This window comes from Candoia aspera, chromosome 13, assembly GCF_035149785.1.
Source record: "Candoia aspera isolate rCanAsp1 chromosome 13, rCanAsp1.hap2, whole genome shotgun sequence".
NCBI lineage: Eukaryota > Metazoa > Chordata > Lepidosauria > Squamata > Boidae > Candoia > Candoia aspera.
Genome location: NC_086165.1, coordinates 21,142,156 through 21,164,585, shown reverse-complemented (window position 1 = coordinate 21,164,585; position 22,430 = coordinate 21,142,156). Strand labels below are relative to the sequence as shown.

General features: G+C 43.9%; 1 protein-coding gene across 1 annotated transcript in view; it reads right to left on the bottom strand.

Annotated features, from left to right (window-relative positions):
• PIAS1 (protein inhibitor of activated STAT 1) overlaps nucleotides 1-17,208 on the bottom strand; it is a 73,577-nt gene extending 56,369 nt beyond the window's left edge. The window contains exon 1 of the mRNA XM_063313862.1: nucleotides 17,141-17,208. Coding sequence (XP_063169932.1) covers nucleotides 17,141-17,164 — 24 coding nt within the window. The 5' untranslated portion in view covers nucleotides 17,165-17,208. The remainder of the gene's footprint in view (nucleotides 1-17,140) is intronic.
• Nucleotides 17,209-22,430: the final 5,222 nt, after the last annotated feature.

Genomic DNA, 22,430 nt, shown 5'->3' with positions numbered 1-22,430 from the left:
AGCAAATATCAATCTGGCACAAAATAGGAAAAGAGAAATCTTGCCATCAATACAGGATTGGGAGCCTTCTTTCTGAACTGAAGAAGAGAAAGCATCAGCTCTTCTGATAAGGAAGTTGCCCTTTCCTTTCCTTTCCTTTCCTTTCATCGGCTTTCCCAGGTCAACAGACTGCACGTGCTGCGCTTCAAATGGGAACCAGCCCTCCTGCATAAGCTATGCATCTTGCAATGTCCATGTCCCTTTTAAGTCTGACTCCCTCTTCCCGGCATTCTAGCTTTACCTACTTATTGAAATCACCAGTTTCGCTTATCTGTCTTAACCTACTTATGTTATATGTAGGAATTCTTAAAATGTTACCCTGGAAATCCTAGACTTTAAGACTTGCATAACTTTGTTCCTTCTTTCTTTCAAGAGAGCAAAACTAATCTTCCAAAGACGCTAATGCAGGTGCACGCCTTGACTCAAAATCCTCCACACCTTCATCTCTAACATTAAGCAGACGAATGCTCCTGCATGTTTATTGTAAATGTATCTGGTGTCTCCAACCACCAGAGCAGTGATGATGAACCTACGACACGCGTGTCAAAGGTGACACACCAGCAATCGCCCACACTCAACGACTATTCTCCCTGTTTGGCTTACCAAAGAAATTGAACAAAAGGCACTGCCCGATCTCTGCTCTTTTGGCTGCCCTGCACCCTGCCTTGCAGGGTGGCAAGCAGCCCCAGAACCGCACAGCTCTGGCTCTGCTTGCCATGCCCCGGGAAGCCACAGTCGCCCTCGCCACCTCCAAGACCCTCTGCTGACCCAGCTCACCTTGCTGCCTTCTTGCTCCCTCTTGCCGAAGCCAGTTCCTGCAGAAGCCATGTGCAATTTGTAAGCGTGAGGGTGCAGTACTAATAATAATAGTAATTGTTCTTGCACCTTTGCACAAAACCAGTTCCTGGAGAAGCTGTTTGCACTTTGTGCAAAGGTGTGCAAGGGGGTGTGCAAGGGGCATGCCTTGGTGCGAAGGGGCGCTTTTGAGTGAAGGGGCGTGCTTTTGCTGGCTTTGCGCAATTTGCAAGCAGCTTCTCCAGGTACCAGCTTTGCACAAAGGGGCAATAATAATATTCTAAGCCCAATAATAATATTCTAAGCCCAATTATCAGTGTGGAAATTGTTTTCTCTATTTTAAGTAACTGGTTTTTCTTTACTTTTCCTCACTTTATACTTCTGCATAATTGTGGTTTTCCTGTTTGATTAATACGCTGTATGAAACTGTTTTTAATAATGAAACTGGTTTAATAATAAACCTGTTTTTCATTATTATTATTTTACATGTGTCTGAGTTCGTTTTACTCATATTTTTGTAATTATTTGATGTTTCTTTATATAATAGCACCACACATGATTGGATTGGATTTTTTTTAAATAAATGAATATCTAAAGAATTGTTTCTCTTTTTTTCGGGGGGGGGGTGACACACCAGCAGCGTCAAGTTAGGAATTTTCCAAATTTTTGACACGCCGAGCCTGAAAGGTTCGCCATCGCTGCACTAGAGAGATACCATTGAGGAGGTATCAGTTAATCACTGAAGGAAGTGTGACTTCTGAAAGATCAGTGCTCTTCCCTCATTTACCAGAACTGCCTCACCCTGGAAAGCAGGCAGATTTTCTGTATTCAGCTACTGGCAACTTAACATACTGATTTTTTAACAAGAAACAATTCACATTCCAGCTCAGTACAGACATTTTAAATGCTAGTCTACAATGACCTAGTACAGTTTTCATAGGACAAACATATTCTGCTTAAGCGGCAAGGGTACAAGCAGCCCTCATTAAAACTTTCTTATGGACAGCTGAATTGTGCATTTCCTATTCTCCTCTGCCAAACTTCTACCTCAGTAGTATTATTATTATATAAATTTCTACTCCAATCAATCCTTCCAGCCTCCCAGCCGCATACAATATTCATTTCAAGAGACAAAAGGTATTTCAGTACAAGGTCTCATCAAGATTTCTTTCCAGCCTATACAGCACACATCCTTCTTTGATTTTACTTTAGGGTTTTTTAGTAGTCAGTAATTGGGACCGCAATTCTGGCGCTAAGTGATGTGGTCATAAAGCGCAACATCATGTGATTGCACTGACTTATGACAGCAGTTGCGGCAGTCCCAGTTGCCATCGTTAGGCAAATCCCACGCAGTTGCAGCATCCTGTGATCATGTGATGCCGTTTGCGACCTCATGCTGGCTTCCCCATTGCCTTTGCTTGTTGGAAGCTGGCAGTGAAGGTTGCAAATGGCAATCACGTGGCTGTGAGAGGCTGCAACAGCAACAACTATGAGGACCCATCATAAGTCTCCCTCATTCAATGCCGTCGTAACCTCGGTCACTGAACGAGTGGTCGTTCAATGAAGCTACCTGTACATGCACACTTTATCAGGTAGACAGGAAGGGCAGACTGTACTTAGCTAAGAGCAGTTTACTAACACTCTGAAAGTTGCAGTCCCTATGTACGTGTCAAATGTTTTAGTTTGAGTAGGAATTATTTCCAAACAAATCTTTTCTAGTGAAAATCCTTATCTGGTCATGAACAGGGACAGACACTGGTCAAAATATTGATTAGCTTATCTGAGGAATCAGCAGTGCACCGTCTACAGCAGGGCTCCCCAAACTCTTCAGCTTATCAACCCCTTCAGACAGCTACTGAAGTTTCAGACAGCTACTATTACAATGAAAGAAGAGTAAGCCACTGATAAAACTATCAGAGTTGCTTCCCAACTAATGGAAAGCACTCTCAATAGAGAACAAAAAGGGCCATTTAGCTCATCATATCCAACTCCTGCTCTGTACATGAATTCAAATTAAAGCATTCCAGACAGATGGTTGCCTCCCTCCTACTTCAACATGTCCAGTGTATGGAGCCCACACTTCTCTGGCCAGTTGGTGTAATGGTTGCCTATCTTAAATTGTACTCAGACTCAGAAGCGAGAGCTTGAATCAAATCTGGTTTATTTAAGAATAGTATGCCGTGCGGCGGGGTGAGCTCCCGTTGTTAATCCCAGCTCCTGCTCACCTAGCAGTTCGAAAACATGCAAATGTGAGTAGATCAATAGGTACCGCTTCGGCGGGAAGGTAACGGCGTTCCGAGTCGTCATGCTGGCCACATGACCCGGAAGTGTCTATGACAACGCCGGCTCCAAGGCTTAGAAACGGAGATGAGCACCGCCCCCTAGAGTCGGACACGACTGGACTTTACGTCAAGGGAAACCTTTACCTTTACCTTATGCAAGTACAAAGAAAGCTGAGAATGAGCAAAAGTGCGCCAAATACAAACTAAAAACCCTCGGTGCGAACGTAAGCCCTCCCCCCGTACAACCGTTTCAAATTCCCCATCCCAGGTGCTCCTAACGAGTTCTGCTAATCAACGGGTAAAAAGGACCTTGAACACAAACAATAACCCAAACACATTCCATCCCCATGAGAACAGATAGCAAGCCTGGTACAAGGTCTCCCAGCAGCTCCCTCCCAACCGGAACGTGCATCAGCACCATGGCATGCAAAACGTTACGATGTACATTAAACATTGCAACGGCGAACATGACATACCGCCCCCCCAAAAGACAGAAAAATCCCAATAACATAGAACAAGAAAAATAACAGTCAAGCCACAGGCTTCGAAGGGTAAGCTAAGTGAAAGCGGCGAATTAAATCAGGAGCATTGACATGGCGAGCAGGCACCCACTCAGGGTGGGAGAAGTGCTTCCAGCGAACGAGGTACTGCAGGGAGTTGCGAAGCTTGTGGGAGTCGACGACCTCTTTGATTTCAAAGTGCTGCTTGCCATCGATCATGATAGGAGGCGGCGGAGGAGGTTGGGGGTGCCAGTGAGCGGAGTGGTGAGCCGGCTTGAGTAAGCTGCAATGGAAAACAGGGTGCAAACGTTTTAAATTGTGGGGCAAGTCCAGCTTGACAGTAACAGGATTGATAAGAGCAACAATGGGGAATGGGCCGATGAACTTGGGGGCAAGCTTCTTGGAAGGTTGCGTGGACTTTATGAACTTTGTGGAAAGATAAACCTGATCCCCAATTTTGAATGTGTGCTGGAGAGAACAGTGTTTGTCAGCGTAGAGTTTGTAGGTAGCCTGAGCATCACTCAGAGCCTGCCTAATTACCGGCCAGGAATCAGCCAGCCGCGCAGCCCAATCATGAGCCGAGCAGGAGGTAGAAGGGGGTTGGGGCAATTCAGGGGTGAGAACAAAGTCCTGTCCGAAAACAACCCAGAAAGGGGTCTGTCCGGTGCTCTGGTGAACAGCATTGTTGTAAGCCACTTCGGCAAAGGGCAGCAGGTCGACCCAATTGTCCTGATGGTAATTGGTGTAGGAGCGAAGAAATTGCTCCAGGGTTGAATTAAGAATCTCAGTAGATCCATCCGTCTGCGGATGCGACGCCGTGGACAAGGCTTGTTCGGTGCCAATCAATTTCAAAAAGGACCACCAAAATTGGGAGATAAATTGTGTGCCGCAGTCGGTCACCAAATGGGAGGGGCAGCCGTGGAGACAGTAGTTGTGAAACAGGAAGAAGCGAGCCAGCTGCTGGGCAGATGGCAGCGAGGCACACAGAATAAAATGGGCTTGTTTGGAGAAAAAATATTTTACAACCCAAATGACAGTTTTCTTTTGACTGGGTGGGAGGTCAATGATAAAGTCCATAGAGATCTCAGCCCAGGGACGAGATGGGCTGGCCACAGGCTGGAGAAGCCCTTCTGGTTTCCCCCCTTTTCGTTTTGACATGGCACAGACAGGGCAAGAGGCAACATAGTCTTTAACATCCCGCCGCAGCGAGGGCCACCAAAATTGGCGGCGGGCCAAATGCAGGGTTTTGATGAAACCAAAATGGCCCGCCAATTTATCGTCATGGGAACAGTGCAACACCAAAGCACGCAAAGTTTCAGGCACATAAAGGCAGTGGCCGACCCATGCGAGATCATCCTTGAAGGAAACTTTGTCTCGATTAGCCAGCAACCAAGTGTCAGATTTCACTGCCTGGAGAAAGTCGGACTGCAACTGACAAGGGAGAGGCTGTCTGCAGGTCTGTGAGGGGGTGGTGCCCTGAGCTGGCAGAGCGCGGGTCTGGCTTCGGGTGACAGCAGCCAGTCCCAATTGTGGTAAAGAGAGAACAGTCCCAACCACTTGAGGGCTCACGCAATGCCTCTAGTTCTTTCTTAGTCATTGGGTAAATTTTCGGTTTGGGCAGCTGCGCGTTGGGGAGCAACTCAATTGCAGAGTTTTGCGATGGGATGGCAGCTGGTCTGCCTCCATTTCCCCAAATATGTCCCCAAAGTCTCGGTAGCGGTCCGGCAGCCCCTTCAACTGCAGTAAGTTGGGGTGCGGTGCTGCGATCGCAGCCCTGCCCCCCCCACACACTTAAGGGTCTCCCCACTGTAGGGGCTTGGTAAAACCCATTGCTAAAGGTAAGGGTCCGATGCTGCCAGTTTATGTAGAGGTTTCGCCAAGTTAACCAGGGGATCCCTAGAATTACCATGGGATCGCCGACAGGTGCGATGATTAATTTTAACGCCTCTTTGTGGCTGCCCATTTGCATTGCTACATTCCCAGTGAAATGAGTTGCTGGACCCTCCCCCCGCTGTTGACCCATCTAGCTGGGTAAAGAGCAAAGACTGCTGGAGAGGGAAACTAGGCAGGTCTAGTGCACTCACTAGATCCGGGTGGATGAGGCACCTCAAACACCCAGAGTCCACCAGAGCCCAAACTTCCGTGGTTCGGGTGCGGGAGTCCAGCTTCACTTTCACTGCCAGAGTGGGGCAATCAGCACTCACCATAGCATCCTCACGCCCATCCTCCTCCACCTGCCCCAGGGCGCAGTTCAGGGCAGGTGGCTGGCGTTTCCCGCCGGTTCTTTTGCAGCATCCTCAACCTCTGTGTAGAGATATAGGTCTTCTTCAATGTCGGTAGCACCTTTGGCCGCGGTCGTTCGGCGCGATGCCTGGGGCAACATGGCCAGGGCTTTCGTCGCTCGATCTCCGGACTTGAGTTTCGGGCACTCGGCGGCACGATAGCCTCCTTTCCCACAACGGAGGCACTGTCCTCGTGCATAGCGGTGATCCTTCTCTTTGTCTCCTGCTTGGTGGCTCGGTGGGGCAGTCGTTGTTCTGCTCCAAGGTCCCCGCGTCAGGGTCGTTGTTTTCTCGGTTCGTCGGGTCTGCATGTAGGTGCGCTGGGCATGCTCAGCCTTGCCAGCCAAACAGATCCACTCGTACAGTGACTCCGGGTCGTCTCTGCCCACTGCCCATCTGAGGACGTCTCGGTTAAGTCCTTCTTTAAACCTCTCGATGAGTGTGGATTGGGACCAGTTGGGAACCTTGCCCGCCAAAGCTTTAAATTCTAGGGCATAGTCGGCTACCAACCTGGGTCCTTGGGTGAGTTCCTTGAGCGCCTCCTTAGCCCTGGCTTTGGCTAGGGGGTCCTCAAAGAACAGCTTCAAGGCGAACATGAAGTCGTCGAACGACCCAAGTTCAGGAGCGTCAGCCTCCGTCAGTTGGGCATACCAGTCAGCTGCTCTGCCCTTCAGCTTAGGGGTAATGGCCGGGTAATTCACTCAGAGGTGAAACACGACCTGTATTGCTTCATGTAGTTCTTCGCGTTGGTTATGAAGAAGGAAAGTTTGGTGGGATCCCCATCGAATTTGACAGCAAAGTCCTTCACCACCTTCCTGGTTGGAGGGGAACCAGCTGCGGGTTGAGTGGTAGGGCCCCAGGACACCCCAGAGGACCCTCTTTGTGGTGAGGCTCTGTCGTGATGTCATCTCCTGCCTCTGACCACCGGCGGTCCGCTAGGAGGAAGGGGAGAGGGCTGCGGGGAGCGAGGATTCTCGTCGCGGCTTCCCTGGTCACCCATCGCGATCGACAGGATTTTCAACAGGTCTTCCATCGACTCCACCTTCGCCTCCAACCTTCTCATCCTCTCAGGGGTCACCGATTCTTCCCCTCGTCGAGTGTCAGGTCGTTTTTCTGGTGCCATTTGGGTCGATTCCCCCTCAGGGGTCAAGGGGAACCGATACTTCCAGGAAGTCCCAGCCGCCTCTGCCTTAGGTTCTCCCTCATCGCTGGATCCCCCCAGCTCAGGGCTTGAGCTAGAGCCCCTCGGGTAGAACAAAATGTCAGGGGGAAGGGGGCTCTTCGGCGCTGGATCCTCTTGCGGTTCCAGTACTCTGGATGTTGGTCTTAGTTCTGTCATCGTTAACTATTTTCCTCACAAGAATTATACTTGGAAGGAGTTAATGGGTATCACAAAGGATTCTCAGCTTTATGTAATGGTTGCCTATCCTAAATTGTACTCAGACTCACAAGCGAGAGCTTGAATCAAATCTGGTTTATTTAAGAATAGTATGCAAGTACAAAGAAAGCTGAGAATGAGCAAAAGCGCGCCAAATACAAACTAAAAACCCTCGGTGTGAACGTAAGCCCTCCCCCCGTACAACCGTTTCAAATTCCCCATCCCAGGTGCTCCTAACGAGTTCTGCTAATCAATGGGTAAAAAGGACCTTGAACACAAACGATAACCCAAACACATTCCATCCCCATGAGAACAGATAGCAAGCCTGGTACAAGGTCTCCCAGCAGTTCCCTCCCAACCGGAACGCGCATCAGCACCATGGCATGCAAAACGTTACGATGTACATTAAACATTGCAACGGCGAACATGACAGTTGGTTCCACTGTTAAACTTTGCTTTCTGTTAGGAATTTTTTTCCCCAACTTTCAGTGAAAATCCTCGAATTCTCAACTTTCAATGAGAATCATTCCTGTAATTGCAAGAAAGAACAGGTCATGACCCCATTTCTGACATTTCAAAGATTGCTATCATATCCCTCCCAGTTGTCATTTCTCAAAGCAATACATACCCAGCTATTTCATAGGATTTAGCTTTTATTCCCTAGTCATCCTCACTGTCCTTCTCGAAACAGGAAGGAAGGATCTGACCAATGATAACAGAATGCAACAATTACTTCCATTGACTTGAAAATTACACTTCTGTTGATGGAAACTAATACTGTGTATTTGAAGCTACATCACACTGCTAGTGCATGTTCCATTTGAAATCTGCTACACCCAGTCCTCATTTAGTGACCAAGTTCCATTCCAACGACCAGGTGGTTCAGCGAAACAGTTGCTAAGTGAACACGTGACAGAGAGAGAGGGAGAGACACTGAAAACCACTGGTTGCTGCCATTTCATTTAGATAAAAGTTCTCTCGTACAGCTACATCAGCATTACTCTCACTCCGGCATGTGTTATCAGATGCATGAAATTTGGTCGTAAATGCACACATCGGTCAGAAAATGAATTTTTTATTGTTTATTAATGTTATATTTGTGAATTGTCCCTAACCGAAGTAGTCGCTAAACAAGGAGTGAGTATACTATAATTCCTGCCCATTTTATTTTTGTTTCCTAAATGAAAAACTATAAACTTCTTGGTTTTAAATTTCAGCCCATTTCTCTACACCAACAAGAACATTGTTCAATTTTATTTCTGGCCCACTGCCTGTTTTTATACGGCCCATGAGCAGACAGGCAGGCAGCAGATTGCCAGGCCCAAGCCTCAGATGAGCTCCCGGTGTAAGGGGTGGGACTGATGGCTGAGGGCAGGGGGTCCCAGGCAGGGGCAGCCCAACAGCAGCCTCCTTGCTGGTGGCCCGGCATTGGCCAATGACTGCCATGTTCCTTGGCCTGCAGACCTGCCAGCTGTGCCTGCAGAGGTAGAGGAGGGGTGCGAAAAAAGTATGCCAACCCCTGTCCTGGGGTTATTAGCTATCCAACCAATTATGTATCACCTAAAAATATGGTAAGCAATCCCTCCATCTGTTCACTGAAATCATTAATGAAAATATTGAAGAGCAAAAGGCCCAGGACTGATCTTGTGGCTCCCCACTGGATGTCTCTCTCCAATTTAATGAGGAATCACTGACTAACAGGTGAATACAATTTTGGGCCAGTATGTATCCACTTAATTATCATGCCATCCACCATAGCCTTAACAAGCTTGCTAATCGGCATGTCATGGGGGCCTTCTCTGATGTTTTGAAGTCAAGATATATTATATTTATAGCACTTCCACTATCCATGAAGTAAATGATCTGAAAGAAAGATTAATCAGGCAGTATTTGTTCTTGACAAATCAATATTGAATTCTGGTAACTACTGAATAGTTTTCAAAGTTCTTAGATCAATCTCTTCATAACCTGTTCTAGAATCTTCCCAGGGTATCAATATCAGACTGACTGTAGTTTAAATATCTTCCTCTTTATCTTTTTGAAGATAAGGGCATTTGCTCTCCTTCAGTAATTTGGCATTTCCCAGTCTTCCTGGATTTCTCCAACATAATACATAACAGCTTGTCCAGACCATCAGTTAGTATCTTCAGAAACTTAGTATTCAATTCATTTGGTCTTTGAGATTTAAACTCATTCACCTTTACTGTGTTTCTATCAACCTCAAACTTCAGTCCTGCTCCTTCATCCTGTTCTTCTAGAATTCCTGGTGGAACAAATGATTTTTTGCTGAACATCAACCTCTCTAGGGAAAAGGCCAATTCCCATATCTCCACAACTGCCACCCAGCTGTCTGCTTTATTTTGCATTTCTAGCCATCTCTGTGACATTTTATTTTAAATGTCCAGATTTTCCAACAATAGCTTGATTGAAACGGGAAATTATCTTGCATCCCCTACAACATTCTGGAATAGTCAAATAATGTGAACTCCCTTGTTCACCGCATTGACAACTTTCATCTGGGTTGTGATTTTCGAATTCTCCTCACTTCTTGCCACTTACCTCTAGAGTAGCCTCTTTTCCTGATCAAAACTCTTCCAATGGTTCCAATAATTGATATATCAGGTTTGCACATTACAAATATAAAACCAAAGTTTAATTAGTGTGAACTTAATGCATTTAAATACTTTTAATGCTTTTATAAATATTTTATAAATATCTACTATTAATGTAAACACTCCCTCAAATCAAATTCTTAGTTATTTCTGACATTATTATTATTTCTACAGTACTCTATTTCAAATCATGCTCTCCCTAACTCTTAGAGAACCATATTTAGACTGTAGCTGGGTTCACACATTGCATTAACTCATGTTTATTTTAACCAGGATTTAATAAATCACAAATGACTAGATTCTCTCAACATACCAAGTAAAAATCAAGCAACTACATTAAATCTTAGCTTGATACGAGTCCTTACTACTATACTGGTTCATGCATATAAACTAGAATGACAGGAGGATATAAAATGCAATCTTTAAGATTTTAGGATGTTTTTCCTTCATCCTCTTTGCAGTTTTCTCTTCTCCATACAAACAGCTATTTAGTTTTCTTTTCCCTCTCTTTGTCTACATATGCCTGATCTTAAATACACCAAATAAAAAACTACCATTTGTCAACTAACAATTTTAATATAAGAAATTTAAAATAACTTCATGCATCCAAGAGCAACCACCAGTGATTCTTTATATGGAATACCTTTAACCCAATGAAAAATGCTTAAAAGAATATGCAGCTTTTATTAAAGAGTGTTTTAATTTAAAAATTCCAATATCTTTGTAAATATCATTGAAAAGGACTTCTAATAAAGTAGAAGACCCTTCATGAACAAGTATACACACACTGTTTATTTTTACTTGTGCATAAAATCTGCAATCTAATTTTTATTGGCAAACATACCTATTACGGGCCTATATTTTTCACAGCAATGCAAAGCTGCTTATTTGAACTTTGCAGCTGTCGCATGGAGGAATAAAGACTTTTAAAATGACAGGTACCTGGCAAACTGCATCTAAAAGCCATTGTTCATTCAAATGGATTTTTTTATGTAAGACAATTCATAATTTAAACTGTGAAACTGTACTGTAAATAACTAAGGTTAAGGTAGAGTTCCCCAATGAAAAATATTCAAGAAAAAAATTAAATCAGGACCCAAAATTGAAGAGTGGGGAGTTGTTTCTTTAAAGGATAAGCATCCTGATGTCCATCATATGTTTGGAGACTCAGTTCCCGTAACAGTTGGCCATTGGCTGGAATTTATTTGATTACTGTGCCAAAGCTTTATAAAGTTTTATTTTTGTTCCCCATGCTTGGAGGCTCACACATCATTTCAAAATGCTACCTCGTTTATGTATTTATCAGTACTTTTATACCTTTTTCATCAAAGTGAATCTAAGTGGCTTACAATGGCAATACACCAAAGACGACCATTCAAAAATACATATAAATATCTGCAACTGAAGGTCATAATCATCACCACCACACAACCATCACTGATGCCCATCCACATCCCAGGTATGTTATGAAGGTTGCACACCAATTAAAATTAGTATCATTCTTTTTCTTTACAAAAAACTGAAGGAGTACGGTAGCACCTTCATAAAACTCCATTACTGGAAATTTAGTATCAAAGCTTTGGATTTGTTTCCAGCTTTAAAAGGTTCATTTAAGACAAAAACACAAAACAACATACCAGAGCTACTTACATATACTTTCTAGTAACTGCATTTTTAAGACATTGGTAAAATAAAATAACGTACAAAAAAAAAGCATGTTGAAGAGTATTTAGGAGTACAGAATCCCCATACTTCTCAAAAACACAACTGAGCAACCGAAACAGTCTCCTCACAGTTCATAAAAACAACGAAAAATACAACTGGTTTTTTTTCTTTTCCATTTAAAGTGTAATACCAATGTTGTACCAATCTTTACAACATTTAAAAATAATCTGGAGAAAGCATAATAACTAAAAACTTATGCTTACTAAGACAACATACAGTAAAACAGAAATACCCCTACAATTAGTGGCATTTAGAGATTGTATCAAACACAGTAGTTTGAATCCAGATCACATTATTTGACCGTAGGTCCCCAGAGAAATCCACAGAAGTTAGCCATGACCTAAGTCCTATTGATTTAAATGGGAATTCACTGCAACTTTGCCCAGATACATCCCAAAATAAATTTGATATATGGATATCAAATGGGGAAGCCAAGGAGAGCGCTCTGGAGGATTCAGTTGTTATATTTTTATTTTATTTTTATTCTGCCTTTATTATTTTTATAAATAACTCAAGGCAGCGAACATACCTAATACTCCTTCCTCCTCCTATTTTCCCCTCCTCCTATTTTAATACTTGTATTGAACTTACATGAGAAGGATGAAGTGTTGTAATTTGTACTGCTCACAAAGCCTAAAGTGGGATATTGTGTACCTTACAGAGAGCAAGATTAGTTTACAAGGGTCATGGAAAGTTGTAAGAGATAAAAAGATGCAACTGTTCATTCCAGCTTACTTACTTTGGGGACTGCACGCAACTATAATCACAATAACGTTATGGGGTCCAAACTGGAAGGAGCCACTGAGTCCAACTGCCTGCTTAATGCAGGAATTCAAATTAGAGTTAGGGTGTGTACCCAAAACTTCCAGGAAAGGAGCACCATGCTTCCCTAAGGTTCTTTCTCAATCTGCTCTTACCAATATGAAGTTTTGCTTAGCCTCAGCTAGAATCTGCCTTCTAGTAATTTAAATATATTACAATATACCCTGTCTCTCAAACAACAGAGGTCTTCTGTGTGACAATCTTTAAGATATTTGAAGAGGGCAATCATGATAGCACTAGGACTTTTTGTTACAAAGCTAAACATATCCAATTTCCACAAGCTCTCCTGGTAAGTGTCCAGTCCTCTAGTCCTCCAATCATCCTTGGGGCATTTCTCTGAATACTTACAGCACAGTCTTTACTCGAGGTGGTATCTGACCAGTGCAGACTAGAACAGAATGCAACTATTATTTGTATGGAAACTATACCAGTACAATCTAGGTTTCATTTTGCCTCTTGGTTCATCCAACTATCTGCAGGGCCTGCCATTCCTTAAGGCAGCGTTTACCCCCTTTACCCTTCCAGAAAGGATTTCTCACACCCCATCTGTAATTTTAGCATTCAAGAAATCATTCTCTATTTGTGAACTGTAATATTGATTCAAACTGTACACGAAATGCAACGAAATACAGAAAGTTTTAAAAATCCTTCAACCATGAAACAGATACTTTCCCTGCAAGGGAAACAGGTTTGATTGTCCATTTAAAAACAATCCCAAATGTAAATAAAAGTAGCTCATCCTGAATTTAAAATTACCTACCCAAACTAAAAAAGGGAATTTTTTCCATCTGTTCTTCCTGTTAAGCCTGATAAGTTTTATCCCTCCAGCAGAAAGTCAAAATTGGAAACAGTATGCAATTTCACAGGAATGTGTACAGTACAATAATTTCAGGGTTCCTGGATACCATCCTGCTCTTGGATCCTCAGGTAACAGTCATGGACAAAAGTACTGTCTGCACAGCCTTGGTTTGTATGTCCATCTTTATGGGAAGAGTAATGCAGTCTCAAATATTAAATATTTGATTATTTTTAAAAGGCAGGATAAAAATCTAATAATAAATAAAAATAAATATGCAGCTGTTACAAAGCTGTTCTGTCAGATGTGGACAACCTGTAGAACAACAACAGAAATGGAGAAGCCACCCTATAGTTTGCATAAATGCAATTTTGACACTTTATTATTGGATTTATACCTCACCTGTCTGTTTATTCCAAGATTCAAGGCAATTTGCAACAATAAAAAAGAGTATAAAATACAATTTAAATCAAAACCAAATTTAAAAGCAGACATTTACTTAGAAAACTCTGTACAACTTGGGTCTAGAATACCTGAATAGCCTTCCTATACAATATTATCATTATTAGATTTTTATCCCATCTTTTTTAATATATATGTTGGTCAACTCAAGGCAGCGAACATACCTAATACTCCTGCCCTATTTTCCCCACAACAACCCTGTGAGGTGGGTTGGGCTGAGAGAGAGTGACTGGCCCAAAGTCACCCAGACAGTCTTCATGCCTAAGGGAGGCCTAGAACACACAGTCTCCTGGCTTCTAGGCCAACAACTTAACCACTACACCAAACTGGCTCTCAATTTAAAAAAAAATATGTTTTTGATTGTTTATGTAAATATAAATACAAAAAATATGTTTGCATAAAATATTTCTAAAATACAAGTATTTTACAATCTTTGTAAGACAACTGGTTTCTTTTCCTACCCCAAAAGAGTTCAGTCCGATAGGAACAGGGGACAAGGCTTTGGATCTATTCACCCACAGAAGAGACAACACAAGACCAGATTCTTTCCTTCACCTACATCTTCCAAATCTGTTCTAGGGAGCGAAAGGAAACTCTGAATTTACTTTCACATCGCTCTCCATTTTCATAATATTGGATATAATTGCTTTTCTTGGGGACACTAAAGTGGAGGGAACTAGTTGCTTAGTTCCACTCAAACAGTAAACATATTTGTCTTCTGCTCTATATTTGCTAGATATTAATACAGACTGTAAACTTTAGTTCTCTTGTTTTTGTTTATTCATTTCTTATTTTAACTTTAAACATATACAATGTTTTAATATTTAATATTTCTTCTGTAGATTGCCTTGAGAGTGTGTATTAAATGTTAAAAGACAACCTTATAAATATTTTAAAAATTAGGTTAATACTGAAGAAAGCAACAGAAATTAACAACAGAGACAGATGCTACTGAGAGCGAACAGAACACCTACAGTAAAGGTGGCAAATGAGCAGAGGTGAGAAAGGGAAGATAAAGGGACAGGGAAAATTTCATGTCTTAAAAAATCCCGCTATGTTATCATTTTGAGTAACTTTCTCATGCTTACAGAAGGAAAAAAATGTATATCCCTCACATATAAATTCTCTTTCTCCACAGGGCCTGGAAGACAGACAGAAAAGGAGGAAGAATTTTTTGCCATCTACAGCAGCCAGGCTTTAAAACTCCTCCCTAACAAGCCCATCATCTTAGCCAAGGAAAGCCATTTACCAATACCTTCCTGTATTTACTGCACTAAGATTAATGAAGCAGCTCAAAGAGTGAGAGAAAACAGATAAACCTTTATATGCTTTACAACAACTGGCTACATCAATGCGTGCAGGCTTTCTTAAGGTTCCTATTTCCAGACCAGCAAAATTCCATTCTCCTCCTCAAGCACAAATGGCAAGGGGAGGTGATAAGCAGGATCCATTCATCTTTACCTCACAAAAAGAATGGCCAGCACTTTGTGCACAAGCTCCTAAAGGACCAAAGCACAGTTTGAAGAGTCCAGATGAAGAGAGATCTTTATAGATACCTAGAGGGTATCTGGAATTGTTACATCAAAATCTCAAAAGGTCTCAACAAACACAATAGGTTTTCAACACATTATAACTGTTAATTGATTAGATACTTATAATCTGTCTCACACCTATCCTGCATCCACTTAACCACCCTGTCTCTCCCTCCTGCCTCATCCCAATTTAAACCCTACATCAAGCATCTGATGAAGCTGCAGCTTTTATGTTTTCATAAGCTCTTATGTCACTTTTGACTGAACACTGATGTACATACTTAATAAATTTGACTTATCTTGTGCCTTGCAAAGACAAAGAAGTCTGTACTATTAAGAAAAAAACCTTTCACTTGCACTAAACACTTTTTAAATTGAGTATTTACCCTGCACTTTAGGGATTTGCTGAATTTCATGGTAACTAGCTAGCCCTGTAATAAATAAACATATTAAGCATTGTACTGAATACATCTAAAAAATCTTTGTCACCAAACATATGATGAATAATTAAAGTAAATTATTATTACAAAATCCTTCAACACAATCCCAACAGGAAATTGAAATGCTAGGGATCCTACACATATATCAGACATCCTTTTAACAAAAGGGATACTATTGCTTCTTTTAAAAAAAAAAACTTCTTAGGATGAAGGACTGGCTGCTAAGCGCCCAGAGATGTTTAAACTCATTTCTCTTATGAGCTCCCCCATCCCTCCGCAAGCTGTCATCCCTAGAGCCTGTATGAAGAAACATCGGTAGGAAAAAAGGAACCAACGAGATTCAGCACTTTTAGCTTCCTCCTCTCATTTTAAAACAGGAAATCGAGGCGGTGGGTGTTTCCTTCTGCCGACTCTCCTTCCAGAGAGTTCAGAAAGCTTTAACTTTCAAGAGGAAAGTATGTCAGCCCAGAAAATGAACGAGGAAAGGCGCGCAAGTCGCCCGCTGGAGAAGCCGAGGAAGCCCACCTTCTCCGCGCGTACTTTCCGTAACTCCAAGACGCGGGACCTGACCCAACTCCTGCGAGCCAGAAGCGTCGCCTGCCCTCGTCTGACCGCGTCCCTTGCCGAAAGAGCCGCGTTTACGCGTCCGTAATGAGGGTCTGCCGCACCTCGCGCACACGCATCTTCCGAGGGAGGAATAAAACCCTCACGCTCCAGGCCACGTCTCACAAAAGGGAAGGAAGCCCATCTGACAGCAGCGCGCGACCAAGCGCTGAGCGGGGCTGGGGTGATTCTGTCCCTCCGGTCCTTCCAAGAAGCCCGTCCCGTCCCGTCCCGCTCCCAGCCGGAGAGTCCCACGGACTTCCCCGGCAGGGGCCGCATTCCTGGGGCAAAGCCTCGCGCTGCTCCTCCGGCCCCGGCGCCTTCGCTGGGGAGGGGGCGGCAGGCGGGCAGGCAGGCTTGGCAAGCAGCCCCGGGAAGGGCGAGCGCGGCCCCCGGCTACTGCGGCAGAGGTTGGGCCCGCCGACGGGGCCCCTGCCGCCCGCAGGGCCCCGGGAGCGGGGAGAGCCGGGGCGAGGGCAGGAAGGGAAGTTCCGAGCCCGCTCCGCTCTCCGCCGGGGGACGGCCGCGGGGGACCCCGTGCTGCCTGGAGGAGGCCATCCCGGCCCCCCGCGGGGAAGGAAGAGGGAACCCCGCAGCGGGACGAAGACAACCGGGGGCGCCGGGAGGGGCTCGGCGGTGGCGGCGGCAGCGCCGCCCACGGGGGTCTTTTCTTCAGGCAGCCTGGGGGAGGGAGCCCTCCTCAGTCCCTCCTCTCCCCCTCTCCCCCTCCTCTGGGCTCGTGCCGCCCCCCACCTCGAAGGCGCCCCCGCCGCCGCGCCCGCGCGGTCCCCGCCGCCCCCCGAAACGGCCCGGGGCGGGGGCGGAGAGTGGCCGCGGAGGGAGGCGGGGGGGGCTCCCAACTGCGCCTTTACCTTTAGTTCCGCACTGTCCGCCATCTTGAATCGCGGGGCGCAGGCGCATTGAACCCCGCCGGGAGACCGCCTACCCCGCCCCCGCCCGCGCCCCGCGCCCGGCGTTTGAATCCGCGGCGCGCGCGCGGCCGCCATTTTGTCCGTCCCCTCAAGGCGGGACGCGGCGCGGGGCGGCTGCTGGGCGCGGGGCTTCGTCCTTTGGGGCGACCGCCCGGCGGGGCGAGGCGAGGCCCATCATCGCTCACCTGCCCTTCTCGGGGACGACGCTCCTTCGCGGCCTGGTCCCAGCCGCGGGGGCGTCCACTTGGGAAGGCGCCGGGTCTATCGCGTTCCGTGACGTCACGGCAGCTCAGCCGATGGCCGCAGAGGAACGGTGGGAGCGCGCTGGGGAATCGGGGCAGCCTCTGCTGGGTTGAGGGCCTCGTCTGAGTGACTGCGGGGACACCTCAGCCCCCCCCCGCGAAGTAAGACATCGACCGGATCTGAATACACCCCTTCTGCCAGGCCTCCCCTCCTAGATGGAGAACGATTGCCGAGGACTGCTCGAAACTGGAGCAAGAAGCGGGTACATCTGGGCTGGCAAACCACCTGGGTAGCACCATCTCCCCGACGGCTCCGCTGCCAAGAAGAAAAGGAGCCGGGGATTTTCCTTCGGAATCCGGCAGGTGATTGTTTTAGTCCAAAGCTGTGCCAAGTTTTGATTTAGTCTTATGGCCTGGTGTCCACAAAAACAGGGTCCTCTCTGTAATTCACGCCTTTTTTTTTTAATTCACTTCTTGTGACCTGAAATCTAAAATGGAAGTGGGGACTCTCTCCTTGTTCCCCAGTTGCAGCGGACTACCACCATCTTCTGGCCTGCCAAAAAGATTGCAAATCGTGCTACTTACATTCTTGAGGGTTTTTTTAAAATAAAGTTTGATTTTTTAAAAAAATCTCTTGCTAAAGTGATTTTTTTTCCAAAAATGGTGGGGAAAAGTGGCTAAAACCTCTAGTCGTACCCTTATACGCTATGAAAGGCAGTAGAGATTATGGGAGCCCTACTTCTGTCAGAACAGGCGGAAAGGGTAGATGCGCAGTGGGGCATTTCCTGGCAATGCCTATTAAACGGCTAAATGAAGTCAAGAAAGTGGAGCTAGGTTGCTTTTGGGAGAGGAGGTTTGAGACCATATATAGAGCCACCTACAGCCCCAGGACTCCCTAGGGGTCTCCCACAATTCTACCTAACTTCTGACCTTGACAGGGCTGGCCAGGAGCTACCACCAGTTGGGACTTGAGATCATCTGTGCTGTTGCTATATAAATGTGACGACATGCCTGTAACAGGAACACAGAAGATCCTCTCATACTGCTGTACCTGTAAAGTTGGGCTTGAAGAACCTCCAGCAGACGTAACTGTAAGTGAAACAAGGTCTTCAAACTAAGGGTTTGTAAACTGCAATCAGAAAACAAATTTGCATAGTTTGGGTATACGGTGCAACTAAATGATGTACTAGAAACGGGTGTCCATGGGGAGGAGCAAAAAAGTCAAAGCAGCTGTGCCCACATGATCAACACCTCCACCCCTTTTTTACATGCATCATGCATGATTGCATGGCTGCCATCTTGACTTTATCTCCCGTCAACTTTTACCCCAAACTAGAAAAAATTATTGTGTTTCACATGGTTGAGGGACGCGGTGGCGCTGTGGGTTAAACCGCTGAGCTGCCGATCGGAAGGTCGGCAGTTCGAAACCGCGCAGCGGGGTGAGCTCCCGTTGCTCGTCCCAGCTCCTGCTCACCTAGCAGTTCGAAAACATGCAAATGTGAGTAGATCAATAGGTACCACTTCGGCGGGAAGGTAACGGCGTTCCGTGTCGTCATGCTGGCCACATGACCCGGAAGTGTCTACGGACAACGCCGGCTCTAAGGCTTAGAAACGGAGATGAGCACCGCCCCCTAGAGTTGGACACAACTGGACTTTACGTCGAGGGAAACCTTTACCTTTACCTTCACATGGTTGAACAAATTAGAAGAAAGAGAAAACAATAGATAAGGTGGATGAGCAGGATCAAAGAGATCATTAGAATGTCCTTGGAAGAGTTACACGTCATTACTAAATTCAGGTCAATTTTTTGAACATTTGTCTATGTTGTCACCAAGAGTCAGACCCAACTTGATGGCGTCTCACTCATACACTCTCCAATTGAATACCAGCTGTACCATACTATTGACAGTACGACACTGGCTCCATGCTTTTCAAAGTATACGTGAGGACCCAAAAGTTGTGCCATATAGCTATTAGCCACTTAGACATGACTAGCTGGCTGAATTAACACATTGCTCTAAATCATAATGTGGCCTAGCATGCTACGTGAAGCCAAGTGTGGATTTTTTCAGCTGACCACAATTCAGCAAAACATGATGTGGTGTGATCCCAGCCACAATGTACTAGAAGCTGTATAACACTGTCTTTTTTCTAGGGCTTCTAACTTTCATGTTTATGTAACTGCCCAATAATTTTTAAAGTTTCATTAATTTAAAGTGAGATTAGGCTATAATGAAAGTTGCTGATTTTCAGTTGCAAGTCAATGAACAGAATCATTTAAATCAACACTAAGGATAAGGCTAGAAGAATGCCAAGATGAGATTATTTTTTAAAGGCTGCTGTGGGCAGAGGTCAATTGGATGGTCAATTTTACACAAACAGTTTTTGTGTAAAACACATAATAGTTGCAGGAACACTGCTCTGAGAACTGATAGATTAGACAAAAATTTTAAAATTTCTATCAAAAAAGGTTGCATAACTTCAGTTATAATACTTATTTGTTGTTAGATTATGACTGACAATGTTACCGCCCTATAATTTCAGGAAATTTATTTTTAATTTACTGGAGATATAGCTAGAAAACTTGTATGTCTTTAGATAGGGCTGTAAGGAGAACATATTGGTAGCCATCACTAAGAGCCTAATAGCAAAGGGCCCATGAAGAAAGAAGGAAAAACTTGCATAAGGTCATTAGCACCACGTTTCTTGAAGTAAATTTGTAAATAAAAACATTGTAAATATGATTTTAAAGGAATTGCTTATATATTGTTTGTAATCCACCTTGGGAAAACTTATTCTGAAAGGCAGGGTATAAATATTTATAGTAGGTATCATCTGCATTAAAAGATAATTCTGCTTTTAAATTTTGCTTTTAAAAAATTATCATCCTCATCAGAAATCATCCTAACCATATATTTCTGCAGTTATGAGCCACTATAATACCTGTATGCTTCATAATCTTAGGATCTGGTAGTTTAAAAGCATAAGACCACAAATCACCTACTTACTGGGACTGAGATCCATTGAATTCACTGAAGGTTACATTTAAAAAGCTGTGTTTACTGTTCTTTGCAATATATAGGATTGTGTTGTAATCTTGCAGTTTTCAGTTCAAAGTAGCTCTCCTGTGGCTGGTACAATCCTAGGGGACATATCAGCAGTTGCTTTCACTTTTTTAATAAGTGTTGTAACCAGTTAGACTTTGGAAAATAATAGTGATGAGTAAATACATTTTCTTACAGTTTTTTTTCCTCTGTTAATTAAAGTTTGGAATATGAATATCATTTGTATAGGAAATACTAATTACTGTGATGCATTTAACTGTCAAAGGTATACATGTGTTAAATCCTTCTTGTGTGGCCTTTCATCTTGACAGCTTGAACTAGGGATGACAAGCTAAAAGAGGAACAATTTGACTGAAACTTCCTTTCCACAGACTAGAAATGTGAGCTTGCAGAAGGTTCACCTGCTTAAAAGCAAAGAAAAAAAAAATTAAGATGCCTCAAGGCATAAAATCAGTCCTTAGTTTCCAATGCTATTTCACAGCAAAAAAAAAAGCACGGCAGCTTAAAAAATGAATTAGTTTTAGCAATCTGAATTGTAAAGATAAGCTATCTAGACACTTTTTAATTGCAATCTCATGCAAGCAAAACATCTCTAAAGGTTTAAAACACATTCAACAACTGGTTACTGACCATAAACCTCTTTGTTTTATTAGGTTACAATACACTAACCAGTCACCATGTGTTAACATTTATAGCCCTCTCCTCCATCCCTATGGGTTTAGAGAAGAGCCTAGCAATGTTATTAATATAATATGAATCTCTGTCCCAAAAGAGATGGGGAAAGTATTAATTTACACATTTTCTTCAAGACAATTTAATGGATTAGTTGTAATGCAGGAATGTAACCTATCTGGCTGGTTGATAATTTATACTTATCCAGTAATAACATTAAAAGTACAGTACAATTTTCATCCAATATTTATTCGGAAGTAAGTCCCCTCCTGAAGTTGTTACTCCCTCCAGAAGGAAAGCTTCCTTTGACTTTAATGGAGTTTTCATGAAAGGAAAGTTCTTCATCTGGACTATAACATACAGCTGGAGAGAAGGGCAGGAACTCCTCCCTCTGTGTCAGTTATAACAGTTCTGCAAGGATGTCATGCATCTCATAATAGTTTAAGCATGCTGGGGAAGGAGATAGCCACTGCAGGTGGTATGTTGTTCCATGAGCCATAATGCAAATGTGTCCACGGGTGTATATGTGCATGTGAAGAGGTCATAGGGCCACAATGGAGGATTGTCCACAAGGGGATAAAAAAAGTCAAGATAGCAGATGCAACCACATGTTCAAAGGCCTGCACCTTTTTATGTGCATCATGCTGTTTGAATGAGTGGTAGAGATGAAGGGAGCCATCTGGACCAGGATGAATGGAAATTCAAGCCAACAAGAGGTGATGGTAGTAGAGACCTATTACATTTCTCCTCTATATGTTAGAATTTATCAGCCATTGTGGGAAACAGGATGTCAAGGTTAGACTAACGTAGCAGTGCTCATCTAACATAACTGCAAACATCCCGAAGTTGGGCTTGATTGACCTTGTTCACTGCATGCAAACCTTCAAACTTCAGAATAATTAAGAATAATCATTTGGCAATTAACCTTTTGTCACCTTCCATAAGAAGTTTAAAAATAACTTTGCATTCTCATATATTTCCCTCCCACTCAGTCTGGAAGGAGACATATTTTGCCATTTTGGAGGGAGAATTTCACAACAGTTGCATCAGGGAATGATTACAAACATGAACTTATTAAACTCAACTATTCTTGGTTCATGTTTCCTTTGAAATGCCAACAGAACAGCAAAACATCACAAGATCAGAAAACTGCCAAAGGGGATTGGTGAAAGCAATTAATGGAAGATTATAATTAAAGCATCCTTTCAGTGTGGCTAAGATTTCTTTTCCCATATTCATGCCTAGCTGCAG